Source organism: Tympanuchus pallidicinctus, unplaced genomic scaffold, assembly GCF_026119805.1.
Source record: "Tympanuchus pallidicinctus isolate F22 unplaced genomic scaffold, pur_lepc_1.0 scaffold3, whole genome shotgun sequence".
Lineage (NCBI taxonomy): Eukaryota > Metazoa > Chordata > Aves > Galliformes > Phasianidae > Tympanuchus > Tympanuchus pallidicinctus.
In genome coordinates this window covers 87,812,149-87,832,712 of record NW_026294747.1, presented here as the reverse complement: position 1 = coordinate 87,832,712, position 20,564 = coordinate 87,812,149, and the positions used below count along the sequence as shown (strand labels likewise).

General features: G+C 36.2%; 1 protein-coding gene across 2 annotated transcripts in view; it reads right to left on the bottom strand.

Annotated features, from left to right (window-relative positions):
* Positions 1-20,564, bottom strand: part of HDAC9 (histone deacetylase 9) — a 438,145-nt gene that overhangs the window by 112,306 nt on the left and 305,275 nt on the right. For both annotated transcript variants that reach the window (XM_052696013.1, XM_052696014.1), the window contains 2 exons: positions 16,232-16,352; positions 10,076-10,125 (listed from right to left, as the gene is read on the bottom strand). In XM_052696013.1, coding sequence (XP_052551973.1) covers positions 10,076-10,125; positions 16,232-16,352 — 171 coding nt within the window. The remainder of the gene's footprint in view (positions 1-10,075; positions 10,126-16,231; positions 16,353-20,564) is intronic.

The following is a 20,564-nucleotide window of genomic DNA, read 5'->3' as shown; positions in this document are numbered from 1 at the left end:
CGAAATTCTGATTTCATACCAAAAAGGAATTTAAAAATACATCTCTCACCATGTCCTCTATTCTCTGCACAGCTGTTGCTATTGTAGAAATGAAAACAAGTCCTCCAAGAGTTACCACATGTCCTTATCAGAGATACACTCCTTATTCTCTAAAAATGGTTCAAAAATGCAGTCTGTCATCAACCTGCTTACTAAACTGTGACCAGTGAGAGCGGTGATTTTGTGCTACATGTACAGTGTCCTGCATAAAATAGGTAAAAAGCAGCACTTTTTCACGGTAGTTAAAAATGATTGCTTCTGTTTTCTTTAAAGAGTAGAAGTTGGGCTCAACTATTCTTAGATGGAATTTAATTCAATATGCATTTCTGTTGAAATATTTCAAGAGGAATATGGAAAAACTACTACTTAAAAAATGCTGTCCTTTGATATAAAAGGTTATAAAATAGGGAAGTAAATAAAATCCATGCAGATAGTAACATTGTAGCTATTTAAATGAACTGGTTAAACCCTCTGAGAGAATAATATTGGAGACCCAGAACTCTTCAGAGATACCAAAATTGAATAAAACCTGTGTATTGGAGAGCAAATTCATTTGTTTTCATTTTAAAAGAATTCATTCTCACAGTGTTTCCCTCATGCCAGAGCAAACATGTTTCCATCTCTGATTTTTTAAATTTCTCTGGCATGAAAATAGAAATGAAATATTTTCCTAAAGTGTTGCAACCTCTCAAGTTTGTGTGTGGCATTTTACTCTTACTGCCAGCAGAGTCTGATGTTCTTGGAAAGATCCGATACCACTGAATGCCAGCACATAAGTTTGGAACACTTTGCTTGTGACCATGAAAAGTGCAGCTTCCCAGGAGCCACACTCGGAGCTCTCACTTCCCTCTCCTACTGATGTAGTAGTGCTCATTCATCACCTCTGTGATTTCCACTAAGAAGCAAAAGGTCCTCGGTGTGCTTCTCAGCTGCTGTTTCATCTCACCATGACTAAAGAAGCGAAGGTGTGCACATCATCTCCAAGGAACGATCTCTAATGAATGGCCTGTCAGCCACATCTCTCAGTAAGGAACAAAGAAGAAATGTATGTATGGCTGACGTCTCTTCCATAAATCCCACGTACAGGAACAGTGGGCTACTTTAGGAAAAATATGTACTGAGAGCTTCCTTTATTTTTATGGTTACTTCACAGCTGTATCATAGACTTGTTCTGTCAAAAGCTATTCTAACTGCTTTAATCAAAACTGCTTGCCATAGAGAGTACTCAGGATATCAATTTTTCTCACTTTCTTGTCTTGTGATTTACAAACAAATTGTGGAGGGGATGCAATGTTTAGACCATGCTGGTATGAATAATTCACAGGATCTTCACAAACCATTGCTTGGAAAAAAAGGTGGAATTCATTTAGTTTGCATTGGCATTTCTGCTGCATTTGAGTAATTCAGTAGAAGAATTTATCAGCAATAATATTCACGGAAAGTGACTTTTAAAAAGAATTTTAGAGGCTATTAAATTTGACCTCAAACCCTCTTTCAAGAAAAAGAAATGCTGAGTGTACCTGTACCTACTATATACTATATATTGGATATATAGGATTTTCAAGTTTTACCTGCCAACAGTGATCTAATTTATAATGGTAACTATGTAAACTTATATATATAACCCTATAAACTCATAAATCAAAACCAAATCTCTGAAAATACTAGCAAAACTTTTCTAAGCAGAAATTAAAAATTGAATTCCTTGGCTATTGGCATTGTTATTGATGGTGGTGCTTAGGCACAGTTAAAATAAATGCACCACTCCTATTTCCGTACAACAATTCATCAGAATGTTTGCAAAAAGTCAAATAAATGTGTGATATTTGTATGAAAAATTTAATCCTTTGTACTCAAAATGAGAATAATAATGGAGATAAGCCAAATTAAAGCTAGAATACAATGATCTCTTCTGACAAAATAGTCTGATTCGGTCAGCCTCCTAAACCTCTGAAGCATTCAGAATCTCTGGTTCACATAGCACACATTAAAAATCCACAAAGATTTTAAAATCTTAGTGAAATGGTGATGTGTGGATCATTGGTAGGGAGACTGAAGGGAGGATAGAATGGATTAGATGTGGATTAGAACTTCTTCTTAGAAAAAGCTCATAAATAAAACACTTAGGTCCAGATTCAAGTCTCAGATACGTGGCATATATCACCAGATGCTTGTAAAAATGTTACTGCACTTACAGACCTAGCCCTGAGTACTCAATTAATTTAACTTGACATTCGTTTTAGTTTTTAATGGATTAGTGTGTGAAAATGATTGTGCAATTGCCATCTTATGTTTGATCTTGCAGTTTCCAGGGGGTTCGTGGGCTAATAGATAAAACAGTGTATGACCATTTGTAATCAAATGTATACAATTACAGAAATATGTGCCAAATTCAAGCTTTATTAAAAAAAACCAAAAAAATAGAAAAATAAAAATAAAAAAACTGGCCTGAGCACATTTAAGCAGTATATGATATTTCAGCTTTCTTCTTGGACATAGATTATCTTTCTGTCAAAGGACACCATGGAGCTCTGTTAGAACCTAATGATTATTCAGACAAGTAGCACGTGAACATTTCTTCTACAGAGAGCTTTTCTGTCTGTCTCAAGAGCTAAATCCTATCAATAAACACATAGTGCACTTTTTAAAGGCAAATGTGAATGCTGTTTTATTTAACAAATTTCCAGCAAGTCTATGTGTACATGATTAAGTCTGGAGAGATTGATTTTATATATTATATTGAATATAATGCTATTTCACTGTGTACACTTAACATACATATACAGATATGTACATACAAATAAGCTTAGCAAATAAGAGGGGTTTTTTTTGTTTGTTTGTTTGTTTGTTTTGGGTTTTTTTTGGCATAATGCTGGCTTTGGCAACAGCAATTTTTAGGAAATGAACAAAATTAGATAAGATCTTTGAATTGACCTGATGATAGTTCATTAGCTTCACATTGTTTTTCTTTGTTCTATGTTGTGTATTTTTGTTTAAATTGAATCTGGTCTACTATCAAGGAAAAGTGATCTGTTAAAAAAAAAATAACAACAACTAAGGAACCAAATCTTGTGTTTGACAAGATCAGCTTCAGTGCCAGAGTTGGCAGATTACCACTTCTGAGCTTCCACCCTTCCTTGCTGAAAGTTAAAGCCGACTGGGACATTTCTAAAATAGACCTGCCTGCAGCAATGTCAGAGAACTATGTCTCTCAGTTGAACAGTTCCACCTCTCACTAATCTAAGCATCAAGTTCTGTGGCACAGGGCCATCTCTGTGCCACGAAAGGATAAAAATAGGACAAAGTCTGATTAAATTGTTTCCTTTAGTTGTGGGCACCGTATTGATATTCTAAATTCTGCCTATCCTCTCTGACAGAGATACTGATGCATATTCCAGATGAGCAGATTAAGTCTCTGCACCTCACTAACAAAAGAATATCTAATTATTTCCTCTTCTGATCAGTTCAGATCATGTTTATCCTTTTTTCTCTAAAAGTAATGTGTCTAAAATTAAAAACTTAGTAGCTTAACATCCCTGTCAATTGAAAGAATTGAGTTCCTCCAGCTAGTTCTTCACTTCTTAGGTAAACTGAGTCCTGCTCTAGGGTCATTCATGGTTTTTTAGTTGGTAGGTATGTAAGCAAGGATGGACAGGCTGTCATTTTGAGGGCTTCAGTAATTTGTCTGAAATTATGTATATGTAGCCAAACTAGTGACCCTTCACAATCACATCTTAATATTCTCAACTGAAGTAAGTAAGTGGTTGTTATGAATTGTCAGAATTGACAGTGGATGTCACCTTAAAAAAAATGCCAGCAGAGCAGCCACGAGTACATTACACACTGTTGCCCTGTCCTGTGGCCAGCCTAAATTCGTTTCTCTGGAATGGCACTGGGTCACTCAGTACCCTGAATGCTCTGAGACAACAAACCTCCAGCCCTCATTGCATTTCCATACCAACTTGCACTGTACTTTGAAACTTGGGGTGGCATAAGGATGGCCTTTGTCACTGCATACTTTGATGTCTTCTGCAGAAAACATCACACAATCAAAACTGTGTAACTTTGAGTCCAAGGAAACAGACTTATTTTTGGTTGATATCATAACAGGAATATGCCTATTTTGGTACAATCTGGGATACAAGGGAAGAACACACATTAATTTTAACACATATGTGGAGGTGATGTTTAATTTGAATGCACAAACCATAGCGAGTCTGATTTTATTAAAGCCAGTTTTGGGTATGGATCTGAGGAGAAAACCTCAAATCATCCTGAAGTTAAAATATACAAAAAAAGAGACAATACTACCACAAATACTTTCATAATTTCTGTGCTGTGATACCATGGTAATAGCATTAGGTTGATATAATTCATACCTATAAGACAAATGAAAAGGCTGAGAAATCTTCCTGCACAGGTTGGGGAGATAGAAAGAAGAATGAGGAGAAGAAGAGAACCATTTGTTCCCTGGTTGACTTATTAAAGTTGTGCACTATTGAGGTCTTGCCTTCCTTCTTCCATTTCTTCCTGTGTAGTCAGGACAAAAAGCAGTACTCTACAACTACTGCAGCAAGGAATAACAGGAAGAAAATCACAGAATCACAAAATGGCCAGGGTTGGAAGGGACCTCAGGAATCACGAATCTCCAACCCCCCTGCCACATGCAGGGCCACCTAACTCCCCATTTAATACTACACCAGGCTGCCCAGTGCCCCATCCAATCTGGCCTTGAACACCTTCAGAGACAGGGCATCCACAACTTCTCTGGGCAAGCTGTTCCAGCACCTCACCAGTCTCATAGTAAAGAACTTCCCCCTGACACCCAACCTAAATCTTCCCTCCCTCAACTTAAAACCATTTCTCCTTGTCCTGCTATTATCTACCATTTCAAAGAATTGATTCCCCTCCTGTTTGTAGGCTCCCTTTAGGTATTGAAAGGCTGTAATGAGGTCACCCCACAGCCTTCTTTTCTCCAGGCTGAACAAGCCCAGCTCCCTCAGCCTGTCTTCGTAGGGGAGTTGCTCCAGCCCCCTTTGTGGTCCTCCTCTGGACCCTCTCCAACAACTCTCTTTCTTTCATGTACTGGGGGCGCCAGACCTGGACACAGTACTCCAGATGGGGCCTCATAAGAGCAGGGCAGAGGGGGACAATCACCTCCCTGTCCCTTTTGGCCACCCCAAAATCAACATACATCATATTTAGAGAGATACTATGAATATTTTGTAGAATTTGGAAAAGAGAAGAGAGGTTTCATAGTTTTAAATTTCTTTTCTTAATAGTTACAGGCCAAATTATTTCCTAGTATGCAATAATTAACCTGTACTCCAGAAATGAAACAAGACCAGCTTATCCTAGCAGAAAACCTCTCCTCTTTTACTACAACAACATCAAAATTAAAGGAAATGCAATGGACTTTCTTAATATGTACAAGCCATTCTTAGCCACTCAGATAGCTCAGTATTTAGCTCATGAACAACACTGCTAAGCCTACTAAAGATTCATTCTGTAAAAGTCTAATTTATTACAGGGTGGTATTCTTCCCCATCTCCTTCTCTTGCAATTTAAAAATCTGACTTTACACACTACAGGTTTGGAGCAGTGTCTTTGAGAGGGAGAAGGAGGGGGGAGGATTGGACAACTGCCCAATTTCATATGATAAAAGTGAAATTCTCTTCTGTCTGCAGAGTAATCCCCAGGGAACAACGTATGAAACCCAAACTTAAATAAAATCATATCCTGTTTGCAAACATCATATTCCCTTTGCTACTCAGTAATCTGGACCCATAAACCCCAGCACAGCTTGAGAGCCCATTCCTCATCTAAACAAATGCCATAAGCCCCTTTATACTTTTACAACCATGTCAGAAAATAATATTGACTGCCAATAGTGATGTGATTGGAGTTGCCTCCTCTGAGCCGTAAAAGAAGCAGTCTGTTATCAATTTCTCTAAATGCATCAAGGGAATTATGGGTCGGTTCAGTTCCAAGTTATAAATGACAATTCAAAAGCCGCAGAAGTGTTTGAAGCTGGGAGCCGATGATGACATTATCATAAAAGACTGCTCTTCTTTGCTTTTGTGGGTTTTTTTGCCGATCAACTAGGCAAAAAAATACGGCTGAGAAATGACTTCAAGATTTCTTCACACAGCAGCAGGTCAAACAGGCAGGAAAACAACCACTATTTTTAGTGACAGAATAAGGCAGAGATGAAACTTGCTCCCATTAAAAGTACATTTCTGCTTCTTTTTTTGTCATTTTCGCAGCAGAAGAGTAGGAATTGCAATAGATGGATGCACTGACCAAATGATCAGTTATATCTCTAGTGGCTGTTCACAGAAGAAAAATTATGACATTTTCTGATAATTTGCAGGACCAGAAAGTAATTTGTGATTGTTCTCCCCATTTGGCCATTTCACCCGCAATTTACCCACCTCCTGGAAACCTTTCCACATTCCAAACCTCTGACAAGCTACAAGAAAAATCTGTTATTATTAGAAATGTTGGCTATAGAGCTAATAGTGTCTCTTTAGTGCAAGGAATCACACCGCCCAGTATTAGAACTCTTTAATAACAATTAAGGCTGTTGCAATGTTGAAACTGAAAAAAAAAAAAAACCAACAGAATAAAAAACATTACTGCAAAAAGGAAGTCTCATACTTCAGCAGACGTGTTGCTAACTTTAGATAGTTCTCAGATGAAAAATGAACTGTCATTGAAAGAAAACCTGTTATGGGTAAATTTAGGAGGTCAGATATAGACTTCCTTTTTTCTATATATATTAGATCTGTTCACTTTCGCTGTCAGTATAAGTTATCTTTGGATTCTTGGATAGGGAGATATTTATTAGTTGTTCTGTCTCTTATTCGTACTTTTCTTTCCTTCTTCTTCAGAAATCCTGGCAAGTAAAATTCAACAGTGACTCCAACTTAATTAGTCACTATCACTTGAAAATATATTCATAGAGGTGAAAATTCTTTACTGAATCAGTAGCTTTAAATGTATCGATGCAAACAATTCAGAATTGCAATGGAAGAGCACTCCAAAATATCAGAACTTTTTTTTTGGAAAAAAATCAAAATTCTTGATAAAGTTTTCTTTTTCTGCAATTGCAAAATCCAAAAAAAAAAAAAGAGGATTCATCATCTTGGCAGCAATTTATTAGTGCTATTAGAACAGATAAAGATGACAACAAAATCAACAATATAGTGGAATTTAGGGTTGAAGAAGTTAGTTGCACCTTTAAGTCCTTTCAGGACAAGGCAAGCCATCCAAGTTCATGCCAATAATCTTTATTGCCCATTGGTTCATTATGCCTACGATGCCTATGAAGTCTTAAATTCTAATTCTTATTCCAAGAATAGTTCACATTTTGTCAACGTGATTCTTTCATGTGAAATATATAAGCTTTGTGAAAGAGGTGCTAGGACTTCACTTTATTAATGTATGATAGATAGATTATATACTTAGACACATGGCCTTTGCTCCCTCCTGTGCTCTGTCTTATTGGCCCAGTGCTCCTTTCAACAGTGGTGCAGGTTTAGTGTGCTGTGAGGGTCCCCACCCAGAAACAATTTATGATCTCCTCAGTAATAACAACATTCCTTAAGAAATGGGAACTCTGATATTAAATACAACCTGGCAGGGAAGAGAAATAATCCTAGATGGGAACATCTCCTGTCTGAGTAGTTTAACCACACATATATGTAATAATAGAAAGGCTCACTAATAACAGTCAGCAAGGTTCCCATATCTCTGTGGGAGAATCAAGAGAATCAAGAGAAAGCTATAAAGTATTCTGCAAGAACTGAGGTCTTTTTCTTTTTTTTTTTTTAATAGCCTTTCTCACTGTCTTATTTAGTAAACAAATAATTAAGCAAGGAAAAAAAAAAAAACAACAAACACAGAAGATAAGAAAAAAATTAAATGATTCTATGCCTCCTCACAGTCTTTGCATGAACTATGGCATTCATTCTGATTACTGCTTCATAACCCTCAACTAAGTTGAAAACCATTAAATACCAATGTTTCTTCTTTCTCTCTACCATCTTTTTTGAATATAAATGTAGGAATTGCTTTCCAGGCAGTTTGAAGCAGCTCCCTTTCCCAGAGCTCATCTTAACCAACAGACAGTTAAATATCACTGAAAGAGAGCTCCTAATCTGATTATTTACCTTGAAAAAGGTCACAACCCATTTCTTTAAGAGGCCCACAGTAAGGCTGACAATAATAATGCATAGAAAGGGAAACCAACTAGAAAAATATAAATAAAGGATCTATTTCTACAATAGCTTCTTTAATCCATTTTCCATGATTCTAAATCAGAAATAAAGCAAAGAGACTCAAGAAAGTACAGATAAATTTAAGTGTTTAAAGAGCTAATTTATGCTGAGCATTACTATCTTGTGTTTTCCTTACAGTGGGCAACACACTTTCATTACTAAAAGGATTTCAAAGGATTTCAAACTCCATTTCTATTTATGATATTTTAGTACTAACTCACCCATGTCTCAATAACATGTTTCGTGGAAAAATCTTTTATAGCTTTATTTTCAAAGCATACCCCAGTCCAACTGACTTTACAAAGCCCTCAAAAAGAACTGTCAAGAAATTTTGCACCAGCTTTTCCTTGCTCAGAAGTCTCAATAAAATTCTTTCATAACATCATCCATCTCCTGCTTAATCGTCTCTAAACATCTTGATTACTGCAGTAACTGTGAAAAAATACCTTGATGACAATTAATTTCACCTTTTTTATAGATAAATTTGTGTACACAAGCGTGTGCATGCATCTGTGTACACAGAAATGCACGGAGGCGCATGTGTACGTGCATGTCTGCATGACTTCATGTAATGTTAGGTGATCCATACAAAGGAATGATCTCCAATTTTCAAGTATAGCAAGTTGTTAATCACCAAGTGCCAGATTTTGATTAGAATCTTTAGAAAGCTTAAATCCACAATAAAGGAATTTGATTGAGATCCTTTCATTCTCTGTAACTCACAGTACCTTGAACATTACTAAATACTGAAAACTCAAATGGAATTGTTGTTGAGAGTTAAAATCTTACAACATATATTTTATTTGTCAAGTATCTCATTATTAAAAAAAAAAAAAAAAAAGAAGCTATAAACAAGATTACTATGTCATGGAACTTATCCTTTGTGAAGGATAAAAGTAAATAAAATATTAGAAATTTGTATTGGAAATTGAGGTATATCTCTGATTTCATTCCAGAGATTGTGGTTTTACTGAGAAAGAGCAAAAACATCCAAAAACCTAAAGCATATAGCGTCACTCAGACAGCCCATCCATACATAGTAATATCAGCATTTTGATTTCACTGACATTAGTAAATAATGCACTGAGCTGAACTAGATGTGTGGAAAACTGCAGTGTGGGGAAAAAAAGAATGAAAGTGGGGGGAAAAAAAAGAAAATTCATGAAACACCTGTACATGAAAAAGGATTTATCCTGCTATTATCTTCCCTTGAATTTAGTATGAGCATGACATCAAGATCAGTAGAAATTCTCCATTCTAAATGCTTTCAATAATTTGGATTAATTGTTTACCTACTGTTTCAACACATTATTATCTATAAATTTTTGCCCATTGAATACTAATACTCAACGCCTGTATTTCAGAATAATTTGTTCTGGTAATCTGGTACTTTTTTTTTCTGCTCTCTGAGCAATGCAGAGCTATATTTACTTTTCAGCAATACATGAAGCAGCTTCATCAAATTTCATTTTGCTAGAAGAAATTGCACACGTTACTTTTCTCAAAAATAGATCACACGCGAAAAAATAAACCACACTTCCACAAAACATGTTCCTACCTGTTTCATACGCTTATAGCAATATATTTTACTCATGTATTTGAAAATAGTAAGATAATGTCCAAGAATTCCTCTCTAGATTTATCAACCTCTTGTGAATTTGAATTTTTAGTAAAACAGTGCTGTGGAATCTATGAATTAACACATTTGTTGTGTGCTGTCTTCTCTTGAAAGAAACAACCAAACATCTACTTACCCCAAGTCCTCCACAAGGCAGCAAGGAAAAGAGTTTTTGAGACACGTTTCCTATATATTGAAAAAAAAAAAAAAAAGAAACAGTAAGTATCAATTATCAAAAAATCAGTTGAGTACTGGATCAGCAATCTCTACTGTAATTCTGATTTCTGAATTTAAGCATCACAAAATGAAAATAAAGAACTCGATTAATACCTCAAAAGCAAATGAGCCATGGGACATTTAAATTACTTTTTTTTTGCAACAGTGACAAATCCTAAGATTGGTATGCAAGGGTTTCTAACGAGTGTATAGGTAATGAACTCAATTTCGCAGAAAATCACTCTGAACTAGGGCTGGTAGTCAACCTGGTATCTTTAGCTGCTGAAAAGATAAGCAGCTTGCCTACGCTACTCATCTCAGCTTATTACACAGCCAGTGAAGTGAGGTAGGCATCTCTCCCCAGCCTTGATGATTGTTGAGATGAATCGTACTTTAGAAGTGCCTATTTCTTTTCACTGACAACAGAGGGAACGTCATTAAGCTTCACATGCAACTGATGACTATTTCTTAACTTCAGCTCTCCAAAAAGTTTATCCTTCGAAAACTGCTGTCTTCATCTTCTTAGCTATTCAAAAGTGGGTCTCGTTTTTTTATATCCCATTAATGAATATTTTGTTATTTTTATTTTTATGTTTTAATATTTTAGAACATAACATGAAATATCTTTTTCATTATTTATGCCAGTAATACTCAGTGTATACATTCTACCAAAGGGAACATAAACTTAATAGGTTTTAGAATCTAATTTCTAGCTTATTATGCTTTATAGATAATGTGATAAAGTTAATAATTATAATCACTTTTTATTTGTTCACATTTTCTTTTTTTGAACGACTAAACTCATTGTTTCTCTTGATAAGGACGATCTCAAAAAAGAATCTCAGGACTTGACTTCGTTCTTATTCAAGTATGTAATCTGATCCTAAGGCAGCTGTGGAAGAGAATGCAGACTTTTCTTCTGCCATATCACAGAACTGGTTTTGTGGCTTTGCCATATGGAGGAAGCGTTAGGTAGTGAATCACTCAAGTTACCAAGAGGAGCCACCCATTGTTATGGAAGGGGCAAACACTGCAGTTACTCATGTTTAGCAGGTGCCAATGAAATGTATAAAGACAATTATAAGCCATCATCTTTGAAGTATGGGAGACCAGACTGAAAGGTCTGAGATGAAGAAAGTGCTTTATGCTTTGAGTAAAATCCAAGATGCATTTTTAACAGAGTAGAGGCCTTTGATCAGTTTGCACAGTGTGCTAGAGAAGCGAAACAAAACCTCCCGTGGAGCTACCAGGGAAATGCAGGTGCAGCGGCTATGCAAAGTTCTCGTACTGCGAGTCCTAATGGCCTCAGACACACAAGGAAATGTTTACTGACAAAGACTGTCAGAGCAGAGGTATGGAAGGATTTTCCAGATTTCTTGCTAAGCAGATCCAGGGACCAATGTGAGCAGCAGTTTTTCACTTTTTGCTATGGGGAAGATCAAAAAGTCTTGAGCAGCTAACTAAAAAATTAGTGCTGTTAAAGTGACAGATGTTAATAGAAACACAGACTGAAATTCGAGATAAAAGGAGGTGTTTTTAGAATATTGAATGATTAGACTTTTTCTTAAATTCCATTGCATAAGAGAGAACAGATGAATTCTCATTTATCTCCATGCAGCAGGGCACATTGTACATGGTAAACACTATTAAAAACAACAAACACAAAGGGGAAACAGAAAAGCAGATGGTGAGGAAAGACACTAAAATCAATCAACGGATAGCATTAAATCAGAGAAAAACAATCATAAAGCCTTTTCAGTTCATCAAGAAATTTGCCAGGATACTAACTTCTTATTGCACAAGAGCAAAAAAGCTGAAGATGATAGAATTTTCAAAATAGGAAAAGCATCAAGAATTCATTAAAAGAACGTCAGGAAGATCTGCAGTAAGACAGAGAGAGGGAGAGACCATCACTAGACTATCCTCTAAGAAAGAAAGGAGCTCACAACACTTGTCTGAAAATGAAAACCCTGAAGATGAATAGTGAGAATTGTGCTTGGAGTTGTTGCCTCAGCTGAATTTGATAAATAGTTGATATTTCCCAGTGTTACCCTTTCTTACTTAGGATACATCCAGCATAAAACAATAATAGAAATAAGACATTGAGATACTTCAGTAGGTGAGGACAACTCCAAAAATAATACCTCTTATTTTAGTATGTTGGCCACAGCATCAGAGGCAAATAGTGGTGCTATGGCACTAAGAAGATGAACCTTCCTACCAATGTTCTGTTACATGTTGTTGCTGTGTGACAGATGGCAGCAGAGGGGCTGTCTGATAAAATGGCATCTGACTTAGAAAAGGGAATGAAGCAAAGGTGTGGAAATCAATTCCTCTGTGCACAAAAAAACATCAACTACTGACATTCTCCTATCCTCCTGAACATTTATGGAGAGCAAACTGTGGAGGTGAGCACAGAGAGGTGGTGAATTTCAGCAGAGGTGACAGAAATGTGAAAAACAAGCCATGTTCTGGATGGCCATGCAGGCTTTGATGAGCATGGCATGCAAGGTCTTGCACATCACTGGAAGAAAATGCATAGCTAACAGTGATGAATATGTTGAAAAATAGTGTTTTGTAGCTGAAAATTCACTCTGTCCAGTAGTTTTAGTGTGGTCTTTGTGTCTGTTGTAGTTTTCATCAAAATAAATAGAAAGCATTACTTTCAGAGTGACTTATGTCAAAGACGAATGGCTTTGTATCATGTCAGTATTTGCAGTCACAAGCAAATCACTTTACAAGAAAGATCTAGAGAAGATTCACCACAAAAATTCATAGGTAGAGCTAGAAATATTGTACTCAAAAATGTCAACCCATGAAGGTAGTAGGAGCTGGTTATTCAAACTGGGTGGCCAAGCAGGAAACCCCTATAGAAGCCAAGAATACCACTTTTGAGATTTGCTATTCAGAGTCTGAATGAGAGTCTGATGAGCAAGAAAAGTGATGGGAAAACGCTCCCTTTCTGGAAAAACAAAACAAAACAAAACGTATACACAAAAAAAACAAAACAAAACAAACACACACAAACACACACAAAGAAAAAACAAAACAAAAAAACCACCACCCCCACCAACAAAAAAAAATCCACTAACAATGCGTCTACTTGTTAAAAGGCACCATTTAGTAAAAAGCAATGTCAGTTTGAGGAATCTGCTTGCTTCCAGAGTCATCCTTTAAGAACAAAGACATTTTTCCTAAGGAAGTAATTGCAGATGCAGAGATGCTCTATAAATGCATCTCTTAGTTGTACTTTAAATATTGCCTCGCTGTCAGGGATGTGTTGACAGGGTATTTCCCACTTTTAAAAACTTGTGATCATAGGAAACTTGATTTTTAGAAACACTTTATTAATTATGGTTGAGGAGGTAAAAAGCAATCAAACTGTTCTGCCCTTGAGGTCATTCAGAGAGGTATGAAAGATTGTATTCTGTCACATGAAACCATAATGTGATGTGACACACAGTCTCCATATTAGTTTCATTCATGTCAAGAAAATGTAATGCAACATAACATGTTGTTTAACACACCACAGTGAAATATGATCAGTTAAAAGCTAAACTGCATGATAGTGCAAAAATTGAAGCAATCATTTGCAATAGCTGCTTTGGCAACCCCTGATTTGGAGAAATAAAGCCAGGAGTTCAAGACAGTTTATACTCTGAAAGCATGAAGAATATGTGGACAATATCTATGTGCACAATTCTCACCAACTTCAGTAGTTCACAGCTGTTTTACTTCACAGCCTTCCAGAACAGAGAGTTTTCGTTAACAGAGAAATCAGCACTTATTGACAGGTAGCACATTTCTAGTTCTAGTCATTCAATATATTTTGTTCCTTCAGGTGTTTCTTTTCTATTTACAAGAGACAGAAACTTCATGTGAGCAAGAAAAGACCTTAAGAAAATGCAAGTGTCCTCTTCTGAGCAGGGACAGGGAACAAATGTTTTTCTGAGACTTAAATGAAGAGTGAAGTGTGACTCTGTCTTTTTTAGTGCACAGAGGAGTAAGGGAAGGAAAAAAAAACCCTTTTCATTAGAATGCAAAACCATAATCTGATGGAACAATTGCTGTAGGAAAAAAAATGCACTTTACTTGAAATGGGAAAGTTATGAGATGATGTTGTTATTGATGACATTTTTGATGAGAAACATTTCCTTTAGATTTTTCTCCTTCACTACACATCATTTTGAATATTCGTACCATACCAAGATGTTAATTTTAATGTCAGCATTGTTTAGGTTCAACCACACTGAACTGGGGACAATGGGAGATGGAAGTCACACTGCATTTTGGAAAAATGTAAAAGAAAAGTAAGTTATTTTATATAGGAGAATGAAAGCTTAAATGGTTATAGTTTCCAGCCAAAAAACCAGGCACATGCAAAAGCATGTAGGAAGGGTGTTTAATTGACCATTGTCTTCGTAAAAGGCCTTGCAAGAGGCAGCAAGAAAACATCCTACAGAGACAGAAAAGGGTATTCACCAAAGATACACTCAGGATATATGCTAAAAGTGTGATCTCGATATAAACTCAGAGTAAATGTTCTGGACTGAGTGCCAGATGACAAAGGCAAAGAGTGTTGAGCAAAGAACTGTGAACAAATAAATGGATTTTGAGATTCGGTAAACAGAGCCTTCTGCATTCTGTATACATAGGTAGAAACACAGCAAGAGTACCTGGGTTCATTACCTTTTTGACTCCATAACTGAAACTACACTACTACTGCATCCCATATAACAGTCCAAAATGGGAACAAGACTTCATATAAATGTATGTTATATTAAATAATGTAAAAATTAAAATGAAATGAATTAAAATAAAGAAAATCTAAATGAAATGCTTGACTCTATCAAAACGGAACATTTTGACAATGTTGATGAACCCAAATCAAAATGTTTCCAATTCTTCATTTTGCAGGAATTTAGTGCTTATTTGTTTGTTTGTTTGTTTGTTTGTTTGTAGTGCGGATTTCCTACCTTAAAAATTCTAGCTTCTAATAATCTATCATGTTGTAATTATTTTTTAGCTTTGATTTTGTTTTGTCAAACATGTATAAACTTAGATGTTACTGTGATCAGTATATTTCTCCTATCTACTTTTATGGCTCACTGAAGCCACAGTTCACCTTATGGAAGGAACTCTTTCCAAAGCAAAATAATTGCTATGTATTAATAAAACTAGAACAGCAATTTCTTGATGACTAATGTTGTGGTTTTTTTGGGTTTAGTTTTATTACACTTAGGCAAATCTCCACATTTTAGGATATATGTATTAAAAATAGCAGAGAATGTGTTTCATCTTGTGTGCGAGGATAAAAAAGGCAGGATTTCATTCACAGATTATTTTCAAAATGCTCTATTTTTTTTTCCTTTCACATCACTGTAGCAGGTGTGAGAAGAGGCTCTGTTTCTTGCACTTGTCATGACAGTGCCCAGTTTAACCTTACTTCTCTACTATGAAAGCTTATGATGAGCATTGGCTGTTCCTGAAGATATTTTATAAGAAATCTTGACAGTTTTATGGCATTCTGTATATTCATAGGTCCATTTAATATTTTAATAAGTCTATTCCCCATTCTTCAGAAATATATGGTATTCTGCATAATGGGAAGGCATTAAAATAAAGTTCATAGCACTTCATAACAAGACTCAGGCATGGTATGTGCACTTAGCATGGCTGAAGTCATTGAAATAAAGCAAATGAGAACAGCAAACAAGCAGTTCTGACAAGCAAGTGTATCTTAAACTCTCATTTTCAAAGCAGAGAACACATGGAGATTGAAGACCATGTTCAAAATTGCCATCGATCTCTGATGGAGAACAAATTACAATAAAGGGTTAATTTTTTGACAATTTTGAAGCAAATGAGAAGAAACTTCTCTTTGTGCTTTCCAGCCTGCGCATTCTGCTAATCTATATTTGGCTTCCATTGTGACATTCTCCTTCCACATAGCAATGCATTTGGAAAAAGTGAATTTTTGTCACACTGCTTGCCAAGTATTTTAAACTGACACCAGCTATGACTAATGACAGTGCTGGAATGTGCTGTTCTCAGTAGAATAGAGGCCTGTACAGACCTAGGAGTTTCCTGGGGTCCAGCTTCTGTCTGTTCAGGGGGCTGGTGCCATACAGCAGTGAATGATGTTCAGAGTGAACCAGCTGTATTTCCTCCAGACTGGCTTTTCGACCTCGAATTCGCTGAAAGAAAACAGCAGAGGCCTACAATATTCCACTGACAATATTTAGGGAAAAAAAAAGAAAAAAGAAAAAAGTAAAGGTTTGAAATAACATTTAGTATGATTAATAATGGGTTGAAATTGTGTCATGCAGGAATGTGACACTGATTTGTTTATTAAAGTAATGCTATATGAAAAACAAATGCTTGTGTGGTTTATCACAAATGCTTAAGTTGTAGCAGAGTTAATAAAGGATTTCAAATACAAGAGAAAGAAAAGATCCTGACTCTTCTATGTATTATTTTAAGAAATACAAACCAAAACAGAAGATATTTCTTAAATCAGACAGTTGACTAGAAAATGTCGTGTTTAAAGAACAAAACCTTATTCACACCTGTAAGCTGCAGATGTGTTCTGAATGCAGATTTATGGTTTTTTGTAATTACTGCAATTTATGCTGCTGGGAGAACATGATCACTTTGAAGAGAGCCAGGGAGAGGAAGAAAATTAGCATTTACATTCTTAAGTAAAATATTTCTCTGTATTTTTATTTTTAGAATGTATGTTTGATTTCTAAGGGTCATTTTTCTTGTTGCAGATACTGACCCGCTTACTTACTTTTGTTTTTATAAGTGAGACTTGTCTCTTTAACTGTTTCGCCAGCTTGCAGTCTCCTCATTTAACAGTGTTAAAAAAAAAAAAGAGGGTGGGACTATTTTTATAAATCAATTGCGCACATTTAATCACTTTAAAAAAGGGAGAAAAAGTAAGGCTAATTCTTTTTATTCGGTAGATCTATTCCTTGTATATGTATATGGAGTTACAGCCTGTCATAAAAGTATTTACTTATCTGCCAGTGCAAGTGCCTTTGCAAACAACAACATGAAGCAGATTTTGTTCAGATTCAGGTGTTATAAACAGCACTGTCAACAAAGTTCTGGTCCCAAGATCATCTTTCCTGTTGATATTGGATAACAAAAAAGAGAAAGCAGACTATTTTTAAGGTCTTAGTCTCTGTTTGAAGAGCTGGTCATTTTGAACCAATGGGCAAAACCTGTCACAATCTAGAAGGTGGATCTTTCTGACTGTCAAGGCCTACAAATAAATAGGTAAAGAAGTTACCTAAACAGACCATCTTATTTTTACTAGACTGGTCAACCTTTTACAGAAATATTGCTCGCATCTATTTTTTTACAGGTTAAGCTGTCATTATATCCATCATACATGCATACATACACTCATGCATATCAGGAAGCACAAACATCTTTATTAGGAGAAGAAAGCAGTACTATAAACATTAAAGAAAGCACAGTAAGGAAGAAAGGAGTTGCCCAGGAACAGACAGAGGAATCATGCCCTGTTTATATAGAGTTAAGCAGCAGCAACTTTTTCTGACAAATGAGGAAAAATGCCCTAAATTTGGATGTAGATAACTGTGGAACAAGATTCCATGCAGGGTTATAGTGGGAGCCCTATTCCTTGTAGTGTTAAAAGCTTGTCTGGACACAGCAGTGGAAAAAACATTTTAGGGAATGATCCAGGAACTAAATGACTTAATAAACTTTTTTCATCTCCAATTTATTCAGGCCTCTCCCAGTCTCACATGAGACTTTGTAGCAATGTATTCACATCCTCTAAACACATAGTTGCACAATCAAAATCATCACATTAAGTTACTTCATGGAATCAGTACACTCCGCAATAGTTCTTCTGAGTCAGATGAAGTCTTTTGCTTCACAAGTGAGGTGACTGGTAATATTTATTTATTCATCCATTTTCATTCAGTTCTGTCTTTCTAATAAGCTGCTTCAAAATCTGTATGCCCAGTTCCTCACAATAAAATAAGAAAGGAAGGCTGGTTTCTAGAACAACTAAAACAAATGTGAAAGAAAAGTAAAGTGGTATTTTGCAAAAGTCACATCAAAGAACCTTGAGGAAAATACTCACTGTCTGGTCGTATATTTTCTGCAAGTTACACAAAAGCTCTGTAAGATACGTTTAAGACAGTTAATTGTCTGGGTCTTTTTAAAGTGCTCTTAAATGCCATATCACTCTAACTATAAAGAGACCCACAGCCACCCGTCATTCTTGTAGCACGGAGCTGCATGGTGTCCTATGGCTCTGCACTAACAGAGTAGGGTCTGGTAGTGATGTCTCCAAAATGAATTAGAGTAGAGAAGTATTTTGCTGAGGAGCTACCTATTACCCAATATTGACAGATTTTCTAGGAAGAAACAGATTGTGCAGAAATGGGCTCAGTGAAGAAATCAAACAGCACGAAACAGCCCTTTCCCAGCTACTCCTAGCAGTGAGGCTCTTGGGGCAGAGCTGAACTGCCAGGACATGCAGAGCCCAGTACTGTCCTTTCTCCAAGGCTTCTCCATCTCCTACATGGAGCACCAGCCTGCACTTATACACAGTAACTGACAGGAGAAAAAGGAAGGGTAAACACAAGATGTCTGTGCTGTTTCTGTGTTCACATCTCCTCATTCATTACTCCTTTCAGCTTTCATCCCACCTTTGCTCTATCCTTGCAGGTAAAGCTATTTTCAGTAACATTAAAATTCCAACTATCTAAGGCTCCACACACACACACAAAAATGTGGTATACTGAAAATTACCTGTGATAATTGCTAAAGAGCAATCGTTTTTAAACAGTGATGTATGGATTTAGAAGATACACAAAAGCACATCTTATGACATGCTTTTGTTGCCAATGTCTGGAATCATATAAAATATGTTCTGCAGAGTAATTGCTTATGGCTCTCACTGATATGAGCTATCCAATGATATAACATGCATTTGTATAACTTTAGATGTACACTTTTATACTTGTCATTTTTATTTTATATCCTTCTTCATTTTCAGTGCCCGTGCTGTTATCAAAAGCTTAAAGTATACCAAAAAGCAGAAAATAGGCATAAAAGACAACTGAAAAAGGTGTAATAGCACAGAACTTGTGGAACATATTTCATTTGGGGGAGGCTGAAAGGGCTTCTCTAGTCACACAACAGTAGCACGGGGCAACTCATCCTTTTCTAACATACATGACAATTTGTGTGCTTTCTCCCCTGCCATACGCAGTTCCCTCATCAATGGAGACTTCTGCACATATCAGGTGGGTAAAATGCACCTGAGTGCTGCAAAAGAACATTCCAGAAACAGAAAGTTATTTTCCCCAGAACAGGAAAATGCTTTTACTTCTCACAGAATTTAAGGTAAAAAGGACTGTCCAATCTGGTTTTGAGTTTAAAATGTACCATTAAAGTTTCACACAAATGACCTCTATTAACCTAGAGATTTTGGTTAGCCCTTCAGCAAAATGAACTCTTGCACAGCCAGAGATTCACAAAGACAAAGGTGACACCACTTGTTTCTCTCTGCTGAACTAACAGGAATTGTTGACTTAGCTTAAGCAATATTTCTCGCTCAGGTCTCTCAGTATGTGTCCATTGCCTCTACTGCAGCTATTCATATGGATATAGAATTTCTGTGAAATTTTCCCAGGCTATCCATTTTATAAACAAGGTCTTCAGACAAGGGCTTATTTTTCAGGCAATTCTCATCACTGTTCAATTCTCTCATATTTAAAAAGAAAAAACATACAGATAATACAGGTATTTTGCCAGTCAGTATATCTCTTTCTCTCCTTTTTGTGGGAACTCCAGTTGTATCTCTGTCATTCGTGCATCTGTAGAGAGATGCAGTTATTATCTTCACGTGTTTTGATCTCCCAGTGCCTGGTCTGAATATGTTTTAAACAGTAGAGTTTGGCTCTTAAAGTGTCTTTATGGACTTTTCCTGGATTATTTATTCATTAATAGTAAGTTGAGGTTCAGAGGATATGATTTTTTTTAATATATTTTGATCATGTGGTCTGGAAGAAACAAAGGTTTTTAAAACCTTAAATTCTTTCATGCTCTCTCTTTCAGTCCATAAGATACAGACAGCAGGAGGTGTAATGCTTACCATTACAGAAAACTAGCCAAACCAAGATCAAATTCCAGGTTGAAAAGGAAAATGTTCTGAACCACAGTCCCTACAGGAAGAAGAGGTGGGAGCATAAAGTGAGACCTTGTCTACATTCTTCTTTTCTTCTCCAAAAGCATACTGAACTGGGTAGTCCAGTGTCAGTCATTTGTGCATAAATTAAGGCCCCACAGGAGTTATGTAAATACTTCCTCTTCATAAAACAAGTGGAATGCAGACATCACTACCAAAACATTCAACCTTT